Source organism: Kogia breviceps, chromosome 8 (assembly GCF_026419965.1).
Source record: "Kogia breviceps isolate mKogBre1 chromosome 8, mKogBre1 haplotype 1, whole genome shotgun sequence".
Taxonomy (NCBI): Eukaryota; Metazoa; Chordata; class Mammalia; order Artiodactyla; family Physeteridae; genus Kogia; species Kogia breviceps.
Window position 1 is genome coordinate 6,183,679 of NC_081317.1, and position 24,420 is coordinate 6,208,098.

Sequence of the window (24,420 nt, forward strand, 5' to 3'; positions counted from 1 at the left end):
GCTTTTTTCAGAATGCAAAAAAAAAAAAGCTAATGTGCTATTTTATTTTAAGACAGTATCTCTCTTTGGTGATGGTACCTTGGCCATGGCCATTTGTCTTATTTCAGACGCATTATCACCTGCACCCTGTCACCCACACTAACAGATTACTGACCTCTGGCTGTTTTCCGTCATGCCTTTCACCCCTAAGTCTCCTAGATTGCTGGTTACCTGGGCTGGGAGAAGGAAAAGTGTACAACATTTCTATAACCATGTATCAGCATATCTAATTGAAATTGTTTCCGTGGGTTAATAACTTGGTTTCCAACTCATGTTAACATATGTATCCATGAACATTTTTCATTTTCTTTTTATAGTGTGATACGTAAGTGCATGACAGCATTAACATGGGCATAAAGTATGATCAAGGTGACATGACTGCTTTAACCTTAGAATAATTTAATATTTCAACACTGTCTTTGCTGTTTTCACAACCTTAGCACTTAAGGACTTTCATTTTCTCCCATCAAGCTGTGTTAGTTTAGGTGGTATAGAAATATTTACCCTTCTGGCTTACACTGGTTTAGAGTAACTAATTAGAACGGTAGTTTGCATGTGAAAGTCTGCATGAGCTTCTTGTCAGATACTCCTTGCTATTCTTCTGTTGCTGTACTTACTAAAACTCCCACTTTCATCATATTCTCATTTAACATATCCTTACGTATTTTCTTTTGGACCATGGCCTAAATATTTAATTGTTTGTGTTTGACTTGCTTTGGGTTTCAAATATTATTTGATGCTTATTTTTGTTTTGTGTCTTATCTTCTTGTTTCTGATTTTTTACTCTGTCACTGCTCCGTCTCTTACACGTAGCTTATGTCCCTTTTAACATCCCCCCATCAGCCTCCCCCACCACCCCCTGCCTCTGCCTCACCCTCTGCTGTTCCCAACGGCCCCCAGTCTCCCAAGCAGCAAAAGGAACCCCTCTCCCATCGCTTCAACGAGTTCATGACCTCCAAACCCAAAATCCACTGCTTCAGGAGTCTAAAGCGTGGGGTAAGTTCAGCTCTGGAATCCTGTCTCTCTTGTGCGCTTTGGTTGCATGTTTTGTTCTGCATAACTTATTTTGTTTGTGAATGACTCCATTGTGTTTTCCCATAACATAAAACAATAAGAACCTATGATTCATTACAGCCGGAAAGAAGAAGAGCCACAGAGAGAGGAAAGAAGGAAGGAAGCAGGGCGGGTGGGGGAGGGGGGGGGAGCCAGCCACCCCAGAGTTCTTTTTGTCTGTAGTACATTTTGGATGGACCTTTCTCCGTTTCTCTTTTGAAACATCTAAGTCATTAATATTTTACCTTGATTTTACCAAAAAAAGGAGACTTAGAGTTCATTTCTAAAGCTAGCAACATTTGAGGCGTGGGAAATCACTGTATAGTCAGAAAATATTTGCTTCATAATTACTGAAACAATGTGTAGTGAGGGTACTTTTCTCTGAGCTATGCCTCAGGGTTTGAGGCAAATGGTATGGGTCACAGCGGTTTCTTTAGCTATTTTGGTGATGTACAAGACGTTGATTAAATATCTGATAACAGACTGACTGCAAAAAGGCCTAATGCAGTTTTTCAAGCACCCTGTGAACCTAGGTACTAAGAGTTCTTTATTTTACTGATAAGAAAACTGGTGCATACAAAGATGAAGTTAGGAAGATACAGAGCCAGGATTTAAAGCCAGGGAGCCTGCTTATGATCTGAGATTCTGAGTCCATACTTAGGGAGAATCTATTATACTATGATTGACTCATAAGTGGATGTTATTTAGACTCAGGTTTGCCGTCCTAATTAAGATCGCATGTGCTCAAGTCACAGGGTTTTATGGAATTGATCAGCAATCCAAAGTAGATACCAGTTCGGTTTTTTAGAAAAAGATTGGAACAAGGTCATTCCTAGCCTCCTGAATAAACCTAAATGGTCAGTCTAGTCTAAGCCATCCCCAGATATTCTTTATAATGAATAATGAGTAAACCAACATTAAGTGCATTAACATATCCAATAAGGTTTTCTTTTGTCCTGTCCTGTGGGAGTTGAAATAGAGTTGTAGCAGGATGTGTTCTTGTACAAATATAATTTTTACTTTTCCCTTCCTCTGTGTAAAAAAGTTGTAAATACAGTAGATAGCTACATTGTTACCTTTTACAATAAGGGACAAAAACCTCATTTCTTTATATGCAGAGTTCCTTTAGTAATGGAATCTCAAAGTTTTATGCAAAGAATGCAGTTGGTGGAATTATCCTGTTTTAAGGTTACCCAGCATATCCAGGTTAAGAATTAGAATTTAATTTCCTAAAGATTTCAGGAGAGGCCTTGTTGGAAGGCAGAATATAGCTTCAAAAGTAGATGATGAATCATGTTGAGTTCTATAATTAGATCTCCGTTATGCTGGCTTTTAGAATTCTCCATCCATCTCTGCTCCTTGTTCATCGAAGAATTTTCAACATATGACTATGTGTCGCTATACTAGACTGTAGACTATAAAATTTTACATTAACTGTAGATCAGTTACCCCATCTCTGCTGCTTCCAAAACCTTCACAGAGCACACATTTATTATATTTATGAAAATATCTCTGCATTGTCTTTTGGAGTCTCATAATGAAAGATGTTGAATATTCATGATTGTTTACCGTTTGTGTATTCCATTCTTCTCTCAACGTCACAGTCTGTTGGTTGCATGTGGTTTCCGCATCATGTTCCATGGTGTTCTCTAAATGTTTAGGAAGAGACCAAGAATGTCAGTAATCAATAAGTGTAAGAAAAGATGGCTAGAAAAAAATTAACACTTGAAAACAAAAACAGTGAAATGAGAGACAGGTTATTTTGATTACTTAAAGGAACCCTATCCCATTTTTAAAAAATAATAATTAGCAAAAATAAATTTTATTTCTTACACCTCAAATCTGTGCTCAGCAAACTTCTATTTTTTTAAAAAAATTTCCTAAACGGTGAGTGTGTTTTCAAGAATAAACACACACACACACACGCAATAGAAGCATCAGTAAATAGAAACATATTTTTGCTTCCCTCATTTTTAGTTGATCTGTTTTTAGAATCAGATTTGATGTACTTTTCTTCAGGAAGTAGCAGTGCAGAAAAAAAAAAAAAAGGAAAGGAAATACATCATAGAAGTAAGATGAGGAAGTTTAAAAAAATCTGAAGTTTGGGGAAATAAATTTGATTTTTAAAGCAATTTCAAAACGGAAGGTACACGGTTTAACAGGATCCATGACTGAAATGACGCAGTCCTTGCTATTTCATTTATTCTGCTTTTTAACTTTAAGACTGTTGCACCAAAGATAGGAAAAGGATTCTAGGAGAATAACAAATCTGTTATTTTAATGTCTTTTAATTTATCATATTTTGCAGCTTTCAGATCCAGATTTTAATCATTTGTTTCTATTATTAGAATGTATAAATCCTATGCAAACGTTTCTTCGCATAAGTAATTTCGTTCCTGAAGAGCTAAGTAGGATAAAACATTTTTTGTTGTAAATCATTCACATTTGTAAGCAAATGTCTCATTGAACATCTTTAAAGATTGGCATGCCACGATTATTAACCATTATTTCATCTTTACTGAAGTCAAAGAAAAATGAAGCTAGATTGTGTGTTCTCAATTTGCAGTCTACAAAGTGTGCCTTTATTGTCTTAACATTTCTTTTCCTGGTGTGAGCAAGGGACTTCTAAATCTACGATATGGACATATTTTCCCCACGTTTTAGAGTTAATTGTACGGAAAAATACCATCATCGTTGATCAAAAGATTTTGAAAATTCCTGCCAAGTGTTTGTCAGATGTAGCAATTTTCTGGTTACTTTCATTTTATTTATTTTACCTTGTTCTCTTGCTGATTATTGGCAGACTCAGTCTCTCTGTTTTCACAAAGAACTCATGAAGAGGACGATAGGGAAACCCACGTATGCTTTTGAAGCTAGGGATTATGTTGTAAGTCAACCTGTGACGGCTATAGGTCATAGGGTCGCGGCACAGGCACTAACCCCTGTGACAGCGCCAAGACTGGGGACCCAGATGCTCTCTGACCCGGACACTGGGAACAGCCTCACTGTCTCGATCCAACCACACAGGCTGCTGCTTCTGGAAAAGTTACATGGAAAATGGAACCAAACTGTGAAACTTCCTAAAAATGTCAGGGAGCTGAGCTTGTGTTTTTCCCCTTTTCATTGATTGGGATTGCCGTCTGAGCTGTTGTCCCTGGGTATGATTCTACGGCAGAATTTCATCCCTAAAAGGCAGCTGGTCACGGGAGAATGACACTCCCGCAGACGGCAGCGTGTAGCACGCTTACCCACGCCCACGTCTGAAACGGATGGATCCGTGGGTCCGTAAGGGACAACCAAAAAAATCCGCGAAGCCTGAGCAAGGTCAGAGAGCAGTGCAATGCCTTTCCGTGGACCTTAAACCAGATACTTACAGATTCATGTTCACTGTCCCCTTTCTTTGTACTTGAGGTTAGTACCTGTGGCGGCCCAATAACACATGGACCCGCCAGCTCTGTGTGCCCTCATGTGTTATTGACACCCGTGGCTCCCAGGCTCAGTAACTGTTGCCTGGAACTGACAGCTTTTTAGTTCTTCAGGCGTCTTGCAATGCACTTAATGCAACCTTTAAAGATATTCTCTTAGCAGATGATTCAGTTTCTAATTTGAAATGATCTAACTGGCTGGCTTACAGCTTAAGAACCAAAAACCAGTTTATAATTGTTAAAAAGGATACCATATACTGTGATGGCACTTCTTGTAGATTATCCATCACCGTTCACTTCAGAAATTTGAATTTGTCTGAGAATTCGATATTGCCTATCTCTATTGGGATTTGTTCTCAATCCTAATGACTTGTTTTTATTATGAAGTGGTCATATGCCTATGCTCTTAGTTTTGATGTTAGAATTCTGTTTTTGGAATGCTTAAGAAAGAATATATTACTTTAAGCAATAGAAGTAGCCAAATAGAAAGCAGATAGAGTGCCGAGTTCAAATTAGCGACATTTACACAGTAATGTCTGAGAAACATTTGTATATGGTCGTTTGCTTTGCAGGGAAGATATTTGCAAAGTTTTCTGCTGTGCACCATAAGTGTTGTCTGTGAAGAACTCAAATTGTGATGAACAGATCTGTGCTAAAGCTAACAGGAGGGGCTCAGGGCGTTCACGTAGGTTGCCTACATGAGAGCGGTCATGAAAATGAATGTACCTGTTTCCCCCAAAGTTTCGTCTTGCTACTTCTTTCCTTAAAAGTCTTTCCCCATAGGCACAATTTCTTTAAAAGCTTAATGCTTGTTCACAAAGAAGTATCAACTTTGAGTTAATCTGAAGAATAAGATTTTTTAAATCTAGTTAAGGAATTTTTAACACCCTCTCCCCTCCCAATTTAAAATCAAAGGACACTTTCTTTGGTACTTTGTCTCTGACATATTTTTGGATCCTACTACCAATTGCCTAAACTTTAGGGTTGATAACAGCTAAGTAAGTGTGCACTGAGCTCTCAAAATACTGCTTTAGAGCCAAAAAGCACGTCTCACTGGTTTCTGAAGAACCAGTGTTTCTTTTCCTAATTTTGAGATGGCTTTCAATCTGGTTTTGGATCCAGTAATTAGTATAGTTTTGCTGGTCTCGGGGCCTAGCAGAATTGCAGCTGCTGTGTCCTGGTAATTAACAGGGAATCCGTAGCAAGGAGTAAGTACACCTCAGCAGTTGAGACAGTTGGCTCTCTATTTCCTAAAGGTAACTTGTAAGAGCAGCAGCTTCTGTTAACTCCCCAGATGCTATAGGACCCCTGTGGGTAGGGCTCTGAGTTCGATAGAAAACCCCAGAAGACACCTTCTGCAGAGCAATGGGTGCATGCCGTGCACAGGAGGGAGAGAGCATAGCGCTTCCACCTCCAGCCAGGCGCTGAAAGGCTCCCTGGAGGTTGGTTCTTAGAGCGCCTTCCAGTCCTTTGTTCCCATTTACCAGTTTGAGATTTCGCCTTAATACCTTTAGGAAATGCCACTGTTCGTATTTATTAGATCTCCTTAAGATAAAAATACGACTGGGATGTTGTGGAACTAATTGCTTTGCCAACGCTTGTAGTCTGTGTGAAACTTTCCGTGGGAAATTTGGTGAACCAAAGGCTATGTGATTATTTCCATCTTTTATAATCATGCTGTGTCACCGACTGCCAACTTATATTGGTTTATACTCAGGCTGATGTGACCAATCCAGAACAGTAAACGGAAACTCTCCTTTTCTATCTTTATTCTTTGCTCTGGCAACGTGGCAGCTAAAGAAAGGTTTTGGTCGATCAGCCCCTCTTGGGAACTTTGGCACAGAGACGCTACAAATCATTTTCACAAAGCGCTAGGTGAATTGACGTGTTATGTTAATTCAGTGGAATGGACCAAGTTCCTCTTCTTCTCATGTGTTGTTGTTTCTCTCTCTCTCTCTCTCTCTCTCTCTCTCTCTCTCTTTTTTTCCCTGTTACCCCTTCAATTTTTACACGAAGCTTTCTCTCAAGCTGGTAAGCACAATTCCTCCATGCATGTCCTGAATCTAATCAGGTTTTTTGGTGTATGTTTTGTGGGTGCTGTGCCATTGTGCAACATATCTTCAGAGTTAACTGTTGATTTGTGTTTCTCTTGTGTGTGTTTTTGTTGGTGTTTCTTTATTAGACCTCTGGAATACAAAGGTCCAGAGTCTAACAGAGGTGATCGTAATCTTTTCAAGTTGCTAAGAAAATTAACGCTTAACTCATGATTTGGTTTTCTTTACCACTGGAGTCTTAAGAGGATGACAGATGTTGATAAACTTTAAATATGAACATAAATATGAATCTTAAATATGAGGGAGTTTATGTATTGGATCATTTGGAATAAAAGCAAATATAACCATTGAAAATTGCTCCTCCCCGGGAGCCACAGAAGCAGATGAAAAATGCTGGGGACCTGAGGGAGACATGCAGGAGTGATGCCGGGCTCCAACTCAGGTCTAAGGCACCTTCGAGAACTGGAGGTCATGAAATCTTTAAGTTGCTACATAAATACATTGGTGCCTTGTGCATAGCTGATTTAAGAAATCAAAGACGATTTTATGGACAATGAAAAGAGCCTCCTAAGCCTTTCTAAAATGATTTCTTTAGTGTTCGGTGTTGTTTCTACTTTTAATTCCATAGCCCTCCTAAATAGTCAAACTAATCATTAAATCTATTAAAAGAAACTTTTAACCACATAACCCATTACTGTACTTCAAATATGTGTAAGTTATGTAATAGTCTCAAACACCACAGCTGAGAATATCCTAAAATTATGGACAGTGATGAACTGTGACACTTCAACCAGGAACTGTGACACTTCAACCAGGAATAAGATCAGCATTTTATGTGCTGCTGTTGAGAAAGTAGGACAAGATTTTATGGTTATCCTTATATATACTTTTATATGTGTTTCAGTATATACATAAACATATATATACATAATCTTTCGACCTGACTCAGTATTTGGCAACTGTTCCAGCCCTAAGGAAAGGGATATTTTATTAAACATTTCTTAGACGGCAAAATAAAATCCCGAGAAGAGTTCTACAAGAAGGAAAGATCTTAAATGAACACCAGCCATTGGCAGCAGTATGAATTTGGGAGAAATGGGATCCATTAACTGGGAGTCTCTCGGATGCCAGGGTTTCTTTTTTGCCCTTTATTTGTTCTTTTGCTCACGTGCTAGCAGCTAAAGATTATATTATCAGGCAGTCTTTCTGTCTGAGATAAATCATCTTACCAACCTTGTATTGAATGGTTGCTTGACGCCCTTACTTTGAAGCTAATAAAGAAGTTACACACAGACGGCTTGGGTGTAAAAATAATAAAACTCAAGAAGCAGCTCGTGTCATTGCCCAGGAGCAAGGGTTTGATTCTGGTAGCAGGTAAAACAAGATCCTCTTAGAGCCACAGCCATTGAAAATATACGTATTTTGGCCCCTTTTCCAAACCCTGGTACTGCCAGTATCCTAGGGGCCCTTCCAGAGAGTTCAGAAAATCTATTCTGACTCGAAGGTAGAAATAAAAATTCCTTTGTGGCAAAATGAATCACAGGTGAGAGTATTGTTCGAAAGAATTCAAGCTTCTAAAGGCGAATAGGACAAAATGAACCTTTCAAGGTACTTTCCAGAAACCTCGAGTTTCTTTGGATCTAGAAGAAGCTGTTGACCTGAATCTCCAACGGTAAATTGAAGTTTGTTTGAGGCATAGTTACTGGGATTCGTTTTTAAATAACAACACAGAAATATAGAATATCTATTGAAAGGGACCTAATTGGTCAGTTAGACTAACTCCTGATCAAGTGAAGGGGATTCATTTATTATTTAATCGCTTTCGTTTTTGTAGATAATCAGGGTTGCTTTTGTCGTTGTTTGGGCTGTCTATTTATAAGTCATAAGTTAGAGTGTTTTTTCACTACAGATTTCTTTGCACCTGTTTATCCAGTGCAAATCTTACACCTGTTCACAGTCTAGACCTATGTGGTACGATATGGTATCCACTCACCACAGGTAACTTAATTAAATTTAACTTAATTTAAATGAAAAGTAACTAAAATTTTAAAATTCAGTTCCACAGTTGTACTGGGCACACTTCAAGGGCTCAGCAGCCATGTGTGGCTACTGTATTGGACGGTGCAGATGTGAGAACATTTCCATCACTGAGAAAGTTCTTTTGGGTCTGACAGCACATAGCGAGGCTCAATAAATATGTATGAATTAACACTGACTGCTTACTAGGTTTGCTGACTTCTGCAGCAGTGTATCTCACGCTGTGTTTTGTCGCATTCTAGCATTAAAACAAAAATGAAAAGAAAAACAAAATCTCTGTTCTAGAAAACATGCTGATCTGTTTTAAGTCAATTCAGCATGAGAACAAAGCACTGAGCTTTCAGGCTCAGTGATTGAGTTGAGAAAATTGAAAAGCACTTAATTAAGGTTTCAAATGTTATAGCACAATAGTATATGGAAAAGGAAAAACAAGTCTGCTTTATTTTTATATTGAAGATGAGTTGGCTTCATCTTGGTTTTAGAAGCAAGTTGAACTTCCTTGGTTTGGCATTAGGGAATAATCACTTCTATTTTGCTTTTCACTCAAACACACACACACACACACACACGTCTTTGAGACTATTAGCTGAAAGGTCTTTGGTGGCCTTAGTGGTGAACTATTTGCTGAATCACAAACTTCCAGCCCAGCAGCCTGGCATTTTCTCGTAAGCAGCCTAGGAACTTCAGTCACAAGCCCCCGTGTAAGCTGCTTGGCAAACTCAAGCTAATTTTGCAATTACATTATCCGGGTTCCTTCTTTTCCACCCACTCCCAGGCAAGCCTGTCTTGCCTTTGTTTAATTGGTTCTAAAGCAAAATCTCTTTTCTAAATTCCCTGGCTTATCCCTGGCTATTGATAAATTTCTCTTTCTTTATGAAAATAGCCTTATTTAAGGAAAAGCACTTGATGGCCACAACTTAGCTACAGTTTCTGACGTGTAAGTGTAGGTAGGCGTCTAGAAACTCACGGTGGATATTTTCTACTTAAATCACACGCACAGAGGAGAGAGAGCAATTTTTTTGAAAGGGAATCAAGATATCAAAGTACACGTCTTCCGATGAATTAGAAACAGCTGAGGCTGATTTCATACACTGTGGGAATTTGGCTTTGAATTTGGGGCTGGGGGCAGTGTTCTCTATGAATTCTCTGAGATGATCCTAAAGATGACGAAAAAGAACCGACCAGATTTTTAGAGGCAGCAGAGGCAAGAAGAGTGCATGGGAGGGAGGTGGGGGGGGGATTTTTTTTTTTTTAATGTCCCTTTTACCCACGTTCTCTGAGGAACTAGACGTCCCATCTGTCACTTCACGGGGATGGAAACTTTTGGCCTCAGCCTGTGTGAAGAGACGGGAAGTAATACTCAGACTGGGTGGGGTGGGGGGGAAGCAGTGCCATCGAAGTGAAACATTTGGCGGGGGCACTTATCACTGTTTTATGTGAAGAAACATAAACCTGAAGCTTCAGTGTTGCCACCGACACTGACAGTAAAGTGCACAATCAGCCTCCAAATTTGTATTTCATTGACCCTCTCCGGAGTCAGAAGTATATCTTCCTGTCTCGGTGCTCCCTGCCTTGTCACAGGTGTCTGGGCCAGCATGAAACGGTTGGCGGGCCTTTTGCAGTTTGCATGCACTGATTTTTGCATCTCAGCTGGGTGTCGTGGGAAAGAGCTTAATTTAGTTCATGAAAACACCCGCAGACGTCTGCATTGCCCTGGTGTCTGGGGAACCCTTCCCGCAGGCTTCCCTCGGTGTCTTTTTGTCAAGGAGTTCCGTGAGGTTTTCTGGTGTATTTCTATTTGCATCTGCAGGGTGCAACTCCAGAAGATTTCAGCAACCTCCCACCTGAACAGAGAAGGAAAAAGCTACAACAGAAAGTCGATGAATTAAATAAAGAAATTCAAAAGGAGATGGATCAAAGGTAGAGTGGATCAAAATGACTTATTAAGAAATTTGAGTTCAGTTTGGAAAGATGGGAGGCCCTACATTAGATTTTAATCCAAGTGATTATTTTAGCCGTGTGTTTGGTTGTAGTCTACTGGATTGCTTTATTAAAGACAGGGAGGATTCTTTTTTTTTTTTTTTCCTTTTTTAAATAGCTTTATTGAGACACAATTCACATATTATAAAATTCATACTCCCTCTTTGGAAAGGATTAGCATCCCACTTTGCAGAAAAGGTGAAGACGATCAAGTTGAACACTTCTTGCCCTACCTCTATCCTCTCTAACCAAAGGTCTCTATTTCTACACTTACCATTGACAAATCCAACCCCTCCACCCTGGATTCCTTATATCCTCGGTTTTTAACTCCATCAAGAATGTTTAACGTCTTTACATTTCTGTAAGGAGGTAGCTCTTAGATGGGCCTTTCCAAAGGAGCCAGAAGCAATAGGGTGTGACCCACACGGGGTTACCTAAGCAGTGTGGTCAGACAGCAAGAGGCCCGGGCAGGGCAAGATTGCTGACTAGACTGGCAGGGCTTGGCAAGTTTAGGAGACTCAACAGGCTTTAAGCCTTCTTCAAAAGGTAGCAATCAAGGTCAGAGGAGCAGACTAATTAGACCTTTCAGGACAGTGCTCCAGAGCCAGTGCTACAAAGAACTTGTTCTCTGACTGAAGCCTAGGAAACCATTGCCCTTTTGTCAGTTGTAGTCTAAGTATTCTCCAGTCAGCATCTTTCCCCGTCAGAGCTTTCTAGATATTGGGGAAAACGAAAACAAAAATTAAAACAAAAAGATTTTTAAAAGAAGTATGGGGGGAAGGAAAGAAGGAAGGAAAGAAAAAAGAAAAAGGAAGGAAGGCAAGGGAAAAAAAAGAAGATACTGTCTTCATCTATTCAAGAGCTCTCAGTGTCGCTCTAAGTCAGATTCAAGGCTTGGCTGAAGGACTGAGTCCCTCATGGTGGGGTAATTCTTCCAAGCCTTGTAATTTTCTTCATAGTTTTCCTTTCAGCACCTGCCTTGAGAAAAGGACAATAAGTACAAAGGTAAAGGCAATGTATAGATATTGCTGCCAGTTGATGCCTCCTTATGTCCTTTCTGTGCATTTAGAAGGTCACCAGTGATCTAAAATCCTAAATCCAATGCCAACGCTCTCTTCTTGGACTTTAATTATTTTCACAAGGGAGGATTCTCTTAACAAATAGGTATTATTCTGAGTTTGGGTAACAAAATACATATGGTTATCTTCTTTATTTTTGTATGTGTTCACTTACTTTAATAATGCTACATTTACCATGTTATCACCATGGGATGTAAATTCAGGTTAGACAAGGAAATTTCACAAGTACAACAAAGCATTCTGTAGCATACCGAAGTTTGTATAATGTCTGACCAAACCAGTTTGCTCATAAATCACTTCCATTATAGGTAATCTATTTAGTTTAATATTTATGATTCTTACAGAGAAAATAAACATGCTGCACACATTTTAAAAAGTATTTTTCATTTACCTTTGCATTAGCACTCAAAAAACACATTTCTATTTCAAAATGTATATTAGCCATCAAAAGGAAGAAATCTGGAACAACATTGGAACAAGAGGAACAACATCTCATTTGTAGAGATGTGGATGGACCTAGAGACTGTCATACAGAGTGAAGTTATCCAGAAAGAGAAAAACAAATATCGTCTATTAACGCATATTATGTGGAATCTAGGAAAATGGTACAGATGAACCTATTTGTAGGGCAGGAATAGAGACGTACATGTAGAGAACGGACATGTGGACATGGGGGGGAAGGGGAGGATGGGACGAACTGGGAGATTAGGTTTGACATAAATACACGACCATGTGTAAAATAGACAGCTAGTGGGAACCTCCCTGCAGAGCACAGGGAGCTCAGCTCGGTGCTCTGTGATGACCTAGATGCGGGGCCAGGGGGGAGGTCCACGAGGGAGGGGATGTATGTACACACGGAGCTGATTCACTTCATTGTACAGTAGAAACTAACACAACACTGTAAAGCAATTTTACTCCAATAAAAAAAATATTCTAATATAACAGCAGCAACATATAGCCCTGCAATTACAAAATTGCTAAACGGGAATCTACAATTATTTTCTTTTTTAAAATTAATTAGTTAATTTCTCTATGGCTGCGTTGGGTCTTCATTGCTGCGTGCGCGCTTTCTCTAGTTGCGGCGAGCAGGGGCTACTCTTCGTTGCGGTGCGTGGGCTTCTCATTGCGGTGGCTTCTCTTTGTTGCGGAGCACGGGCTCTAGGCACGCGGGCTTCAGTAGTTGTGGCGCACGGGCTTCGTTGCTCCGCGGCATGTGGGATATTCCCAGACCGGGGATTGAACCCGTGTCCCCTGCATCGGCAGGCGGATCCTTAACCACTGCGCCAACAGGGAAGTCCCTTAAGTTATTTTCATGTTTACAACTATGATTCTGAAATAAATACTACTTCTAAGCAGCTCTGTTACCAGCTTTTTAGGTTTGGTTTAAAAACATACACATAATTGCTAGGAGGTTTATAATGTTGTATTCCGTTCCTGAAAGCGTTCCTCAAAAGCCAACCAGCCCTCAAAACAGTACTCAGTCCACAAGGCAGTCAGAAAGAGTTAAATTAACTGGGGTAGATAAGAGTCTTACATTACATCAAAAGCACATGATATTCGGGTGGTAAAGAATCCGCCTTACAATGCAGGGGACGTGGGTTCGATCCCTGGTCGGGGAACTAAGATCCCGCGTGCCGCGGGGCAGCTAAGCCCAGGCGCCACAACTACTGAGCTCATGCGCCTCAACAAGAGAGCCTGCATGCCACAAACTACAGAGCCCACGCGTCCTGGAGACTGCGCGCCACAACTAGCGAAGAGAAAACCCGTGCACCACAACGAAGATCCCCCCATGCCGCAACTAAGACCTGACACAGTCAAAAATAAGTTAATTAATAATAAATAAATCTTTAAAAAAAAATAAGGTGGACAGTGTACCACTACCAAGTGCGTTTAAAAGTGACATGTTCCTTCTGTGCTAATTTGACTCCCCTGAATGACCTAGCTGGTGAACTAGTCACGGTAACCTGGTCACCAGGCAAACCAAGCCTGCAAGAAAGGACGCCAGTGTTCAAATTACCATGTAATTGGTAATGAATCTCAACAAACAGCAAAGGGTAGACATCGTTCAAGGTATGTTCTCTGAAGGCTGCGATTAAGCTGGATATCAATAACAAAAATGTAGAAATTAAGAAATGTGGCTCTCAACTAACACAACATTGTAAAACCACTATACCCCATTGAAAAATAAAATCAAATAAAATGTGGCTCTCCGCATGGCTCAGTTACAGCAAGAAGCCTGCTCAGTCAAGTGAGAAAGGCTCCTCTCACCCTTGTTATCTCTCCGGCATGACGTCATGACGTCAGGAAGAATCCTGTTAAGTTGGTTTCGCAGGAGTCATCACCCCATATTCACCTTTGGTTTTCCATCCACCGAGTCCCGCATTCTGCTTATTGGCTACAAATCCCCAGCTGTCTTTACTGTATTAGGAATTGAGCCCAGCTCTAAAGTGAGGTGTCTTTTCCCCGATTGCAATTGTTTTTTGTTTTAAATAAAATCTGTTTTTACTGCTTAAAAAAAAAAAAGAAAGAAAGAAATGTGGCTCTAAGTAACACACAGATTAAGGACGAAGTCATCATAGATACTAGAAAATATATGAAACAGAACTGAGCCTTAACCTTAACGTACATTCTTCATCTCCGTTTTGGGGATGTCACTGAAGCCATGCTTTTTTTTTTTTTTTTTTTTTTTTTTTGCGGTACGCGGGCCTCTCACTGTTGCGGCCTCTCCCGCTGCGGAGCACAGGCTCCGGATACGCAGGCCCAGCGGCCATGGCTCACAGGCCCAGCCGCTCCGTGGGATCTTCCCGGACCGGGGCGCGAACCCGCGTCCCCTGCATCGGCAGGCGGACTCCCAACCACTGCGCCACCAGGGAAGCCCCTAAAGCCATGCTTTTAAAAGGAAATGTAAAGCTTCCAATACATATTAGAAACAAAGAAGGCTGCAAATCAATGAGCTAAGCATCCATCTCAAAAAGCCATGCTTTTAAAAGGAAATGTAAAGCTTCCAATACATATTAGAAACAAAGAAGGCTGCAAATCAATGAGCTAAGCATCCATCTCAAGAAGTTAGAAAAAGAGTGGCAAACTGAACCAAAGAAAATAGAAGAAAGGAAACGATAAAGGAAAGAGTATCAATTAATGAAATAGAAAGAATCACACATTCAGCAGAGAGGATGAACAGAGCCAAAAGCTGGTCCCTTGAAATGATTAACAAAATTGAAAAACCTGCAGAGGTTGGTTAGGAGAGACCTGGACAAGAGGAAGGGAGATAGTGGTTTTTTAAACAACTCTTTTGAGAAGTTTTGCTGAGAAACGGGGTACTGGAGGTATAGGCCATGAAGTCAAGAGAAGACTTGTGTACGCGTGGAGGGCCTTGCAGGTTGTTTGTTGCGGGGACATTTATTCATGTAACGAATACTTAGTGAGCATCTATAGTGCCCCAGGCGTGGTCCGGTCACTGGGGGTTTATCGTGGTCATAAAGGGCTTGAGCCCGGAGAGCTCCTCGGAGAGCTGCCGTTCTAGGTGGGAGAGACAGACAGCAAACAATAAGCATCATAAGAAGTCCTATAATGTTGGGAAGAGATGCATGCAGTGGAAATAACAGAAAGTAGAGCGAGGTAAGTGGGCTGGGAGGGCAGGCGGGCGGAGGGCTCCCGTGGAGACGCGCTCTTAGGGAAGAGCGGGGTTCATTTTGCCCACCAAGGGCCAGTACGGGCTCAGAGGCGAGGGGGCAGGTGGAGGGGCGGTGAGGACTTGTGGCAATTCTCTTCCACCTATTTCTGTATTTTTGCTTCAACTCTTTCCCGTGACTCAAAATACAGTTTGTGTTGTTGGTCTGATGCTGGGTGATTGGTGTAGAGCTTCTTTTGCTGAAGCTCATTAAAGTCAGCCCCTCAGCCTCGGCAGGGAGTCATTTGCTCTAAATTTAACTCGAAGGCTCCTGAAGTCCCTTGAAGCCAGGGTTCCAGTTAGCAGAGCTCTCTGGCCCTAGAAACAACTTTCAGAGGGCCGCTGTGGGCGGCCTTCCAGACAGGATTGCAGGAGGGGTGTGGGATCTTGCAGCGTGTAGCTTTAAGGCTCTGTTGCCCACCTGTCGCGGATCCCGACTGTGGGTTCCGTTTCTTAATGGTTGAAATCGTTGAAATCGAACTGTTTAACTCGATCTTTAAAATTCCCAAAGCAATGAGCTGCGCTTCTTCATGAGGTAAACATTGCAGCCCACGAGACCCGTGGGTTGCATGCAAAACATGTACATGGAGATATTGGGGGTTTTGTCTCTTGTTATGTAGGGCAAAGTGATGTGCAGGATTCATTTACGTTTCTCACTCGCTAAAGCCAAGAGGGAGATTTCGTGCCGAAAAGGCAACTGGAATTTAAATACGGGTCTCTGGGTCATACAGCCCTTGGCAGCAGAATCCTGATAGAGACGTTTAAGAAGGGAGGCTGACCCCGCACCCCCCTCCAACCCACACCGCGGTGCAGTCTCGCCGCGCCCTCATTCCCGTAGTTTTCATGGCGGTGGGAGGAGGATATGAGTGGCTGGCGACAGCGTTAACCTTTACCACGTTCTACCCCTTCTCCTTTTCAGAGATGCCATCACAAAAATGAAAGACGTCTACCTAAAGAATCCGCAAATGGGAGACCCCGCCAGTTTGGATCACAAATTAGCAGAAGTCAGCCAAAATATAGAAAAACTGAGACTGGAGGCCCAGAAATTTGAGGTAGAAAAAAGCTGTTGTGGAAAAGCTGTGTTGGAAAAAAAAAAGAAATAGAAGAGGGTGTAGGGGGTCACGAGACGCATATGGTTGTAGGTCGCCAGCGTTTCTTTCCCTGCGAGAGACGCAGCTGGAAAAGTCGGGCGCCTCACGAGTTACGATAAAAGGAAAAAGACACTGTCACCCACTGGGTGTTCAGCGTTTCAGCATATCCTGTTTTAATGGCGTCCCTTAAAAGGGACACCATTTAAGGTTATATTTGTATACAGTGTTCGGTTTTTTGTTTTCTGTTTTCATCTAAGTGTTTCACTTAGGTTCTGCTTCATCTCCTGTTGACAGTGTGTATAATTGGGAATATACAGTCGTCCATCATCTCAGTGAATCAAAAAGACAGTTTTTAAAAAACCATTGATATTTGTAATTTTCTTGTAATGTCTTTGCCTGGCTTTGGTATCAGTGTCAACGTTTTCAAAATATATTCTGGATGCAAATTCCTTTTCAGATCTATGATTTACAAATATTTTCTCCCATTCTGTGGATTGTTTTTTTTACCTTCAAGGTGTCCTTTGATACACAAAAGTTTTATGTATGTTTTTATTTATTTGGCCATGTCACACGGCTTGCAGGATCTTGGTTTCCCCGGCCAGGGATTGAACCCGGGCCACGGCAGTTAAAGCACCGAGTCCTAACCACTGCACCGCCAGGGAAGTCCCCAAAGGTCTTAATTTTGATGGAATTAATGTTTTTTTCTTCTATCACTTGTGTTTTCGGTGTCATAGCTAAGTTACCAGTGCCTAATCCAAGATCACAAACATTTATGCTTATGTTTTCTTCTAAGTTTTATAGTTTTAAAAAGCTTTTACATTTAGGTCTGCGGTTGATTTTGAGTTCGTTTTTGTATATGGTTAAAGGTAGAGGTCCACCTTCAGTCTTTTTTATGTTGTCCCGGCACCATTTGTTGAAAAGGCCTTTTCCTCCTTGAATTGTCTTGGCCCCTTTTGTCGCAAATCAACTGATCATAAATACAAGGGTTTACTTCGGGGGCGGGGGGAAGCCATTGAAATATGTTATTGTTCTTTCAAAGGATCCATTATCAAAAGATGATTATGTGTGAAAACCAATAGGAAACACACGTAAGAAATGAGGAAGAAACACAAATAATAAATCTTTTAAGGAAGGAATGGGGCACTCAAGAGCCGTGGGGAGAAGGCTTCTTTTTCCCCTCGAAATGTAAAGACTACAGAGCCTGGAAAAATAAATTAGTAACTGAGCATTCCAACCAGAATAGATTATTTCTAGCAATAAAAGGTCAAATATGGCGTTTTTCATTCTTTCTAGACTCTGTCAATAAGGTATTAGCATTTGAGATTTTAGAAGCTAGAAATGTCCTTTTCTGATACTTTTGATTCTTTTGCCTCTTTTACACTATTTCAGATGTTGCTGAAGATACTTTGATCTACTTTGATTTCTCGTGTAGGAGTTTTCTTCACTATTTAAAAAAAGAAAAATGTTACACTCCTTAACAAAAATGGGAAGTGTGGCTTTCAAACTGAGTCATGGCTTAAGTGTGGCAGGGCCCTCATGTTTCCCAGTGGGACCTCATGGTCACAGAATTTCTGGAACCAGAAGGAACCAGAAGTGACTTAACCCAAATCACACGGAACCAGAAGTGACTTAACCCAAATCCCACAGCTGCTTAAAAAGCCCAGGAGTATCACGGAGGCCAGTGTCTTTCTGCCACATTATGAGCAGTGGCTAAACATAAGTTTGCCTGTACTTCTCCACGTTTGCCTTTGAGTACATTTATACAGTCAAGGCACACAAACTGGAGACTCTGCCCCCACGGGGTCCTTCTCCGGTCTGCTTCAACGACCAACGAGCAGCCTAAATTGGGGCCCTGAAGCCTGCATGGTCAGGCCCTCAGCTGAGCTCAGAGCAGTCTTTCACGGCTTCTGTTTGCAGGCCTGGCTGGCCGAGGCTGAAGGCAGACTCCCAGCGCGCAGCGAACAGGCCCGTCGGCAGAGCGGCATGTACGACGCGCAGAGCCCCCCAGCCGTCAACAGCTGTGCGCAGGATCGGGAGAGGTACAGTATCTGTACGGCGCCTGCTGTTTTTGGCTTTGTACTTATTTCTCAAGTCTGGAAGCAGACACGAGCACAAGGTACTTGTTAGACCCCAAGCGCCTGTGACGTTTCCCACGGTGCGGGTGTCCGGTTCCCCGTGGGTGCTGCCCGAGCCTGCGGGGTGACTGAAGGTGGTCCTAGTTACAACGGTCGGGGGATGGGGGCGGGGGCGGGGGGGCAAGCACTTTGCTCTCGCGGGGGCTGAGTTCAAGTCCCCGCTGGGGTCAGTGGCTATAGTTGCTGTGTGTTTTGCTTTCTTGAGCAGCCCGGATGGCAGTTACACGGAGGAGCGGAGTCAGGAGAGCGAGGGCAAGGTGCTGGCCGCGGACTTCGATGATGAGTTTGACGATGAGGAGACCCTCCCTGCCATAGGGACGTGTAAAGCTCTCTACACGTTCGAAGGTAACCCTGCATGTCACCTAATTCCCCCACGTTGCGTGAACTGTCTGGGTCACTCTTCTCTTTCTGTGATCAGGCTTTCTTTTGAAGTCATCCAGAACCTTCCCTCGTTGCTCTTTTGCTCTGCTCGTGGTATTTGTGTTTACGATCATGACCTGGTCGATGGCTGTACGTTTTACCTTTGGGTCTGTCCTTTTGAACACCTTTCAGTGAGCTTCACTGAAGCAGGTCGTGTGGAGTGATGATTATTTCATCCATTCATTCAATACTGATAGAACTTCTGCCTCGTAAAGACCCCTGAGGGGGTGGGAGGCAGATGGAATGTTCTGGCATCCACCTTTGGAGGAAATAAAGCAGACACACGTAGGGAGAGGGCCGCCCGCAATATTCACCAGAGGAGGGATACAGAGTGATGGGGGATTCACGCACGCGAGGATGAGGTCACTTCCTTCAGGGGATCTGGAGAACTTTCCGTGCTGAGGTGGGTCAGAGGCCCGCGCACCGCCAAGCGTGGAGCGAGGAAGGCATGGGGTTCGCATGGCTGGCGCTCAGGTGTCTTAGGTGGTAAGAAGAGGGGGTAGGTGGTGCCCGTGGGGGGTATGGGTAACAGAAACATCTGGATTTTATTTGGCAAACGTCGAGAAGCTGCTGAAGGTATTTGAGCAAGTTGTTGACACAGGCAGAGCTGTACCTTGAGACATTTATTGTCGTATGTGTAGGGTCAGTTAGAAGACGGGGAAATTGGTTAGAAAGACTAGCCTAGCGTTTCCTAAACGGATGAGCCTTGAAACGGCGTCTTGCGGGATGCTGATGAGGATGATGTGAAAGAAGCAATCAGAGCTCGGACCATTTTCAGAAGCCCCGGGATACATGGATTTCTTTCCTGTAGGACTTTTGTTGTTGTCGTTTTTTTTTTTTTTTTTTCTTTTGGCCACACCTCACAGCTTGCAGGATCTTAGTTCTCTGACCAGGGATTGAACCTGGGCCCCATGCCGTGGAAGTACGCAGTCCTAACCGCTGGACCACCAGGGAATTCCCTTTACTCCAGGACTTTCAGAGCCTTTGATAAACTAAATACTCATTGTGACAAAATAAGAAAGAGAAGTACCAGGTTAAACGTTCCTGGTTTTACTTCACGTCCACACCACCCCTCTCCCCGCCCGGCGCCCACAGTACCGCTATTAACAGCCCCCTAAACAGTCTGCCTTTCAGGACACGGCTTGGGCGATGGCGGCTAGTCTTCTGAGATTATCTTAGCAAATGGTGTTTGGGGCCTTGATTAAGGAATGGACGCAGAGATGATGCAGCCAGTAAACAAAGAGGGGAGGAAATCACAGATGATCCCTGAAGTTGCATTCCTGGGGTGATGGAGATGTCCACTGAAATGGGAAAGTGGGAGGAGGATCTAGTTTGGGAGGAAAAGTGGTGAGTCCGGGTTCACCCCTAGCGCGTTCCAGGTGCCCGGGTACCATCAAGGTGGAAATGGGCTTCAGGCAGAAGACGAAGTGGAACCTTGCCTCAGACGAGAACCAGAACAGGAGAAAGAAAAGTCGGGGTGCTGTGTAACGAGATGTAATTGATGCCATAGGAGTACCTTCAGGGTAGAGTAGAGAAGCGGGCCCAAGATTTCCTCTGCGGAAAATACCTACTGTTCTGGGAGGGAGGAACGAGAGGGCTCCCGGGAGGAGTTAGAAGAGGGTCCTAGAGAGACGCCAGGTGAGGACCTGGAAGCTTCTGTGTGGGAGGAGGAGCCAGAAGGGTCAGTGCCTCCATCTTTTCCTACACCTGTTTCGTCGTTGCGAAGCTGCGCTCTCGACCCGGATTTGACGAGAAACCTAAAATACTCTGATATTGCTTTTTCAGGTCAGAACGAAGGAACTATTTCAGTAGTTGAAGGAGAAACACTGTACGTTATAGAGGAAGACAAAGGTGACGGGTGGACCCGCATCCGGAGGAATGGAGACGAAGAGGGTTATGTCCCCACTTCATACGTCGAAGTCTATTTGGACAAAAATGCCAAAGGTGCTAAGACTTATATTTAATACAACTTAAAAAAAAAACACAAAAACTTTAAAACATTGGAGTTGTTTCTCCCCACAACTATGACTGTTACAGGCAGTTCTTCAAAAGACTGGATGGGGAGCGTCGTGGTTTCTTTTAGGGACGAGGTGGACTTTCAGGCATCTTCCACCTGAATTTCCTGGGCTGGTTTTGACGATAATCAAGTTTCACTTGCTTATGACATTTTACTTGGAAAGCTGCCAGCTGCCAATGTACAACTGTGTCCTTTGAAATCTGGTAAACATTTCTTCTTGGGCAGCATCTGTAGATAACCAAAAAGTTGCCTTGTAGCTTCTAATCCATATTTCTGAATCTAAAAGTCCATGCACATCCTAGGGGTGCAGAAGACTTCAGTTCTCTTATTTATATGTAGTATCTGCCAGAAATTGAACTACCTTAGAATGTTACATTTTGTAACTTCATAAACTGAACTACGCTAGTTTGTTAAATTTCACAGTCATTCACTTCGAAGGAAGTCACCAATGAAGTATAGAATAAGTAAAGAATAAGATTGGTACCAAAAGTGTGTATATTTCCTTAAACATGTTTAAGATAATTGTTAGATCACCGTGTTTTCAGGTTATGTCTATATGATCCGAAACAAGCAACTGAAATATGGAAAACTTTGGTCGATCAACCAGTTGATTTTTACATATGACTCTACTGATTTCCTTCCTTCCGCCGGCTGACAGAGCTGATCACATGTGCTAGTGCTGTTTAGATAAACTTACATACAAACAGCTCGCTTCATTCTGTTCTGTTGGAGGTTTTGTGGGAGGTGGAGCTGTATTCCGCTCATACTTGCCCAGGTGGGCCTGTGGATAGACCCTTGTAAGCAACTGCTTCTACACACAGACCCCAGCACGTCACTTTTCAAGGGTTTTTTATGGGTTTTTTTGTTTGTTTGTTTTGCGGTACGCGGGCCTCTCACCGCCGCGGCCTCTCCCGTTGCGGAGCACAGGCTCCGGACGCGCAGGCTCAGCGGCCATGGCTCACGGGCCCGGCCGCTCCGCGGCACGTGGGGTCTTCCCGGACCGGGGGAAGCCCTATGTTTCACCATCTTAAAAGAATCTGGGGGGGCTTCTCTCGTGGCGCAGTGGTTGAGCGCCCGCCTGCCGATGCAGGGGACACGGGTTCGTGCCCCGGTCCGGGAGGATCCCACGTGCCGCGGAGCGGCTGGGCCCGTGAGCCATGGCCGCTGAGCCTGCGCGTCCGGAGCCTGTGCTCCGCAACGGGAGAGGCCACAACAGTGAGGCCCGCATACCACAAAACAAACAAACAAAAAAACAACAAAAAAAAGAATCTGGGTCACATGGGGATTTGCATTTTTTAATTGGCAGGATAGGTAGTGAAATTGGTGACATGCCCAATGGCTGTGCTCATTTCTAGAATCTTCCCTGAGATCACAGAGAACCAGCTAAAAGTGAGTCCGAATAAAGGTATGGGGTTGAGATTCTCTTTTTATTGGGCTTTGATAAAATAAAAATTTATTCATGTCCTTCCTACTCTTAAATAGGAAATTAGCACCCTGCTTCTACACTGTGGGCTCCTTTTAGAATGTCAGATCGATTTAAAGCTGATTTGAAAACTGACAGCAGCACATCAGGGGTGTGGGGGCTGGCCGGAGTTACGGGTGACTGCTGCAGGATCTAGCAGAAAGCTCTCTTAACATTTCCCGAGGGCCGCCAAGATGCAATTTAGTAACCTTTACTTAATGACTGTCTGAGTTTTAAAACACTTTTTTTTTTAAACATTTTTTATTTTTAAATAATTATAGATTCTCAGGAAGTTGCAAAGATAGTGCAGAAAGATCCCCTACATCCAGCTTCCCCCACTGGTTACATCTGACACAACTGTGGTCCAATATCAAAAGCGGGAAGCCGACCGTGGCCAGCCTGATTTTTTTAAAAATATAATTTTGTAACTCAGATTTCTTTTGCTTTATTATACCTTTGCTGCCGTAATACCGATCGAGCCACTCACCCTGACCCCAGACCTCTCAGGAGAATCATTTCAGTTCTTCCTTGTAACTGCTGCAGCAGGAAAATCAGCTGACCTTGGGGCTTTAACGAGCAGTAGGGTGGCCACAGCTTTGGACAGGTAACCAAGTGAATCCCTAAGATATTGAAACCTAACCTCTCTCTCCTGTGACGAACTCATTTCCAGGCTGTGAATTATTGGAGACAGCAAACTAAGCACCGAAAAAGTCTTCACAATGAGGCAAGATAACATTAGTCTTTTAAAAGCCTGACTTGAAAAGTATGGCATTCCACAAAGTTGGTTGGTGTTGTTTCTTTTGTTTTTCCCCCTCCTTTTCAGAGTTGTGCAAATCCGATTCGGGAAATAGCTCAGCTGGCTTTCGGGGACGGGAGGGGCGATTTGGGCACGTAAATTATGATCATTATTTTAGGTTGTATGCCTCAGTACCTTTACCAGATGAATCTATGTACTAGTGACTCAACAGTGAGAGATATTTTGTAGTATCAGGTCCATCTAGTCAATGCGCAGAGGATCAGCAAAAGTCTCGATTCCCAGAGAATCACAAATCTCCATTTCCACCCAAAGTATACTTTGTGTTCTTCCGACAGTTATCTGTTAAAATAAAAGTAGCAAAGTCTCGGCTTGTGTATAAAGTTTTCTCCTTTTGTTTAGAGATACACTTAGAGGTTAACAATGTATGTAGAAGCCTTCCTTCCCTGCCTTGTTTGTACATCTGTTCAGCCTGCTCCAGAAACACTTCCCTCCCCTTAAGCCCATCCCAGGTGGGCGGGGCTGCTGCTGTCCGATGCCCTGTAACTCAAAAGGAGTTGTTTTATTGTCAGTAATGCCGGTGCACTTTTGTGTGTGTGTGGTGTCTACCATGTGACTATTTAATAATTGCCAAAATAGTTAGACTAGAGTAAGTTCCAGCTGGTCAACTGAATTGTGACTGTCCTCTTTTATGGTTTTGTTTTTGGTTTTTTTAATTGCTCTCTGTGAAATATGTCCATAACCACCCCCTCCGCCCCAATAGATCTGTATATACTGCAATAGAAAAACTAAAAGGATTACTTGAATTCGTTGTTTTAACGTTTTACTCTTCTTTCTGTTTGTTTTATTGGTGATTCTGATGCCTAATGACCTTTTTGTTTTCGTAACCGCTGGGGGAGCCGGAAGGACGCTTACAGTGGTAGCTAGGCCCCCTGCCGGCTCATCCACACTTGAGTTTATTGTAGACACTTGGGTTCTGAGTAAGTTTTGTTTGAATGTGGCCAACACGACTGTTTTTCTCTCTCTCCTTATCCTGCAAGAAAAGAATCTGTCTGGCACTTTTTAGTTGTACCCTCGTATCTGCCTCTCTAATAAACGTTATATTTTTCTCAGTGTTGTGTATTTTAAATGATTTTTCACCTTTCCGAGAAAATTTATTCTGTGTAATCTGAGTATTTAACTCTTTCGTCTTCAATAATGGTGA

The 24,420-nt window shown here is 42.6% G+C and overlaps 2 protein-coding genes across 32 annotated transcripts in view; one reads left to right on the forward strand and one right to left on the reverse strand.

Moving 5' to 3' along the window:
- FNBP1 (formin binding protein 1) overlaps positions 1–24,420 on the forward strand; it is a 140,868-nt gene that overhangs the window by 112,841 nt on the left and 3,607 nt on the right. Inside the window, exons 10-17 of one of the 25 annotated variants that reach the window (XM_059071978.2) lie at positions 853–1,035; positions 3,896–3,979; positions 6,534–6,548; positions 10,419–10,528; positions 16,257–16,389; positions 18,346–18,467; positions 18,769–18,908; positions 20,769–20,927. In XM_059071978.2, the coding sequence (XP_058927961.1) occupies positions 853–1,035; positions 3,896–3,979; positions 6,534–6,548; positions 10,419–10,528; positions 16,257–16,389; positions 18,346–18,467; positions 18,769–18,908; positions 20,769–20,927 (946 nt within the window). Of the gene's footprint in view, positions 1–852; positions 1,036–3,895; positions 3,980–6,533; positions 6,549–10,418; positions 10,529–16,256; positions 16,390–18,345; positions 18,468–18,768; positions 18,909–20,768; positions 21,889–22,184; positions 24,329–24,420 lie in introns of those variants that run through there. The other 24 variants (XM_059071979.2, XM_059071977.2, XM_067040518.1 and 21 more) reach the window with 24 other exon arrangements.
- The window catches only part of USP20 (ubiquitin specific peptidase 20), an 82,372-nt gene continuing 58,304 nt past the window's right edge, over positions 353–24,420 (reverse strand). For 2 of the 7 annotated variants that reach the window (XM_067040502.1, XM_067040508.1), the window contains one exon: positions 353–2,741. The gene's annotated coding sequence lies outside the window, so the exon portion shown is untranslated. Of the gene's footprint in view, positions 2,742–11,481; positions 11,567–15,161; positions 15,187–22,714; positions 23,559–24,420 lie in introns of those variants that run through there. The other 5 variants (XM_067040500.1, XM_067040513.1, XM_067040501.1 and 2 more) reach the window with 4 other exon arrangements.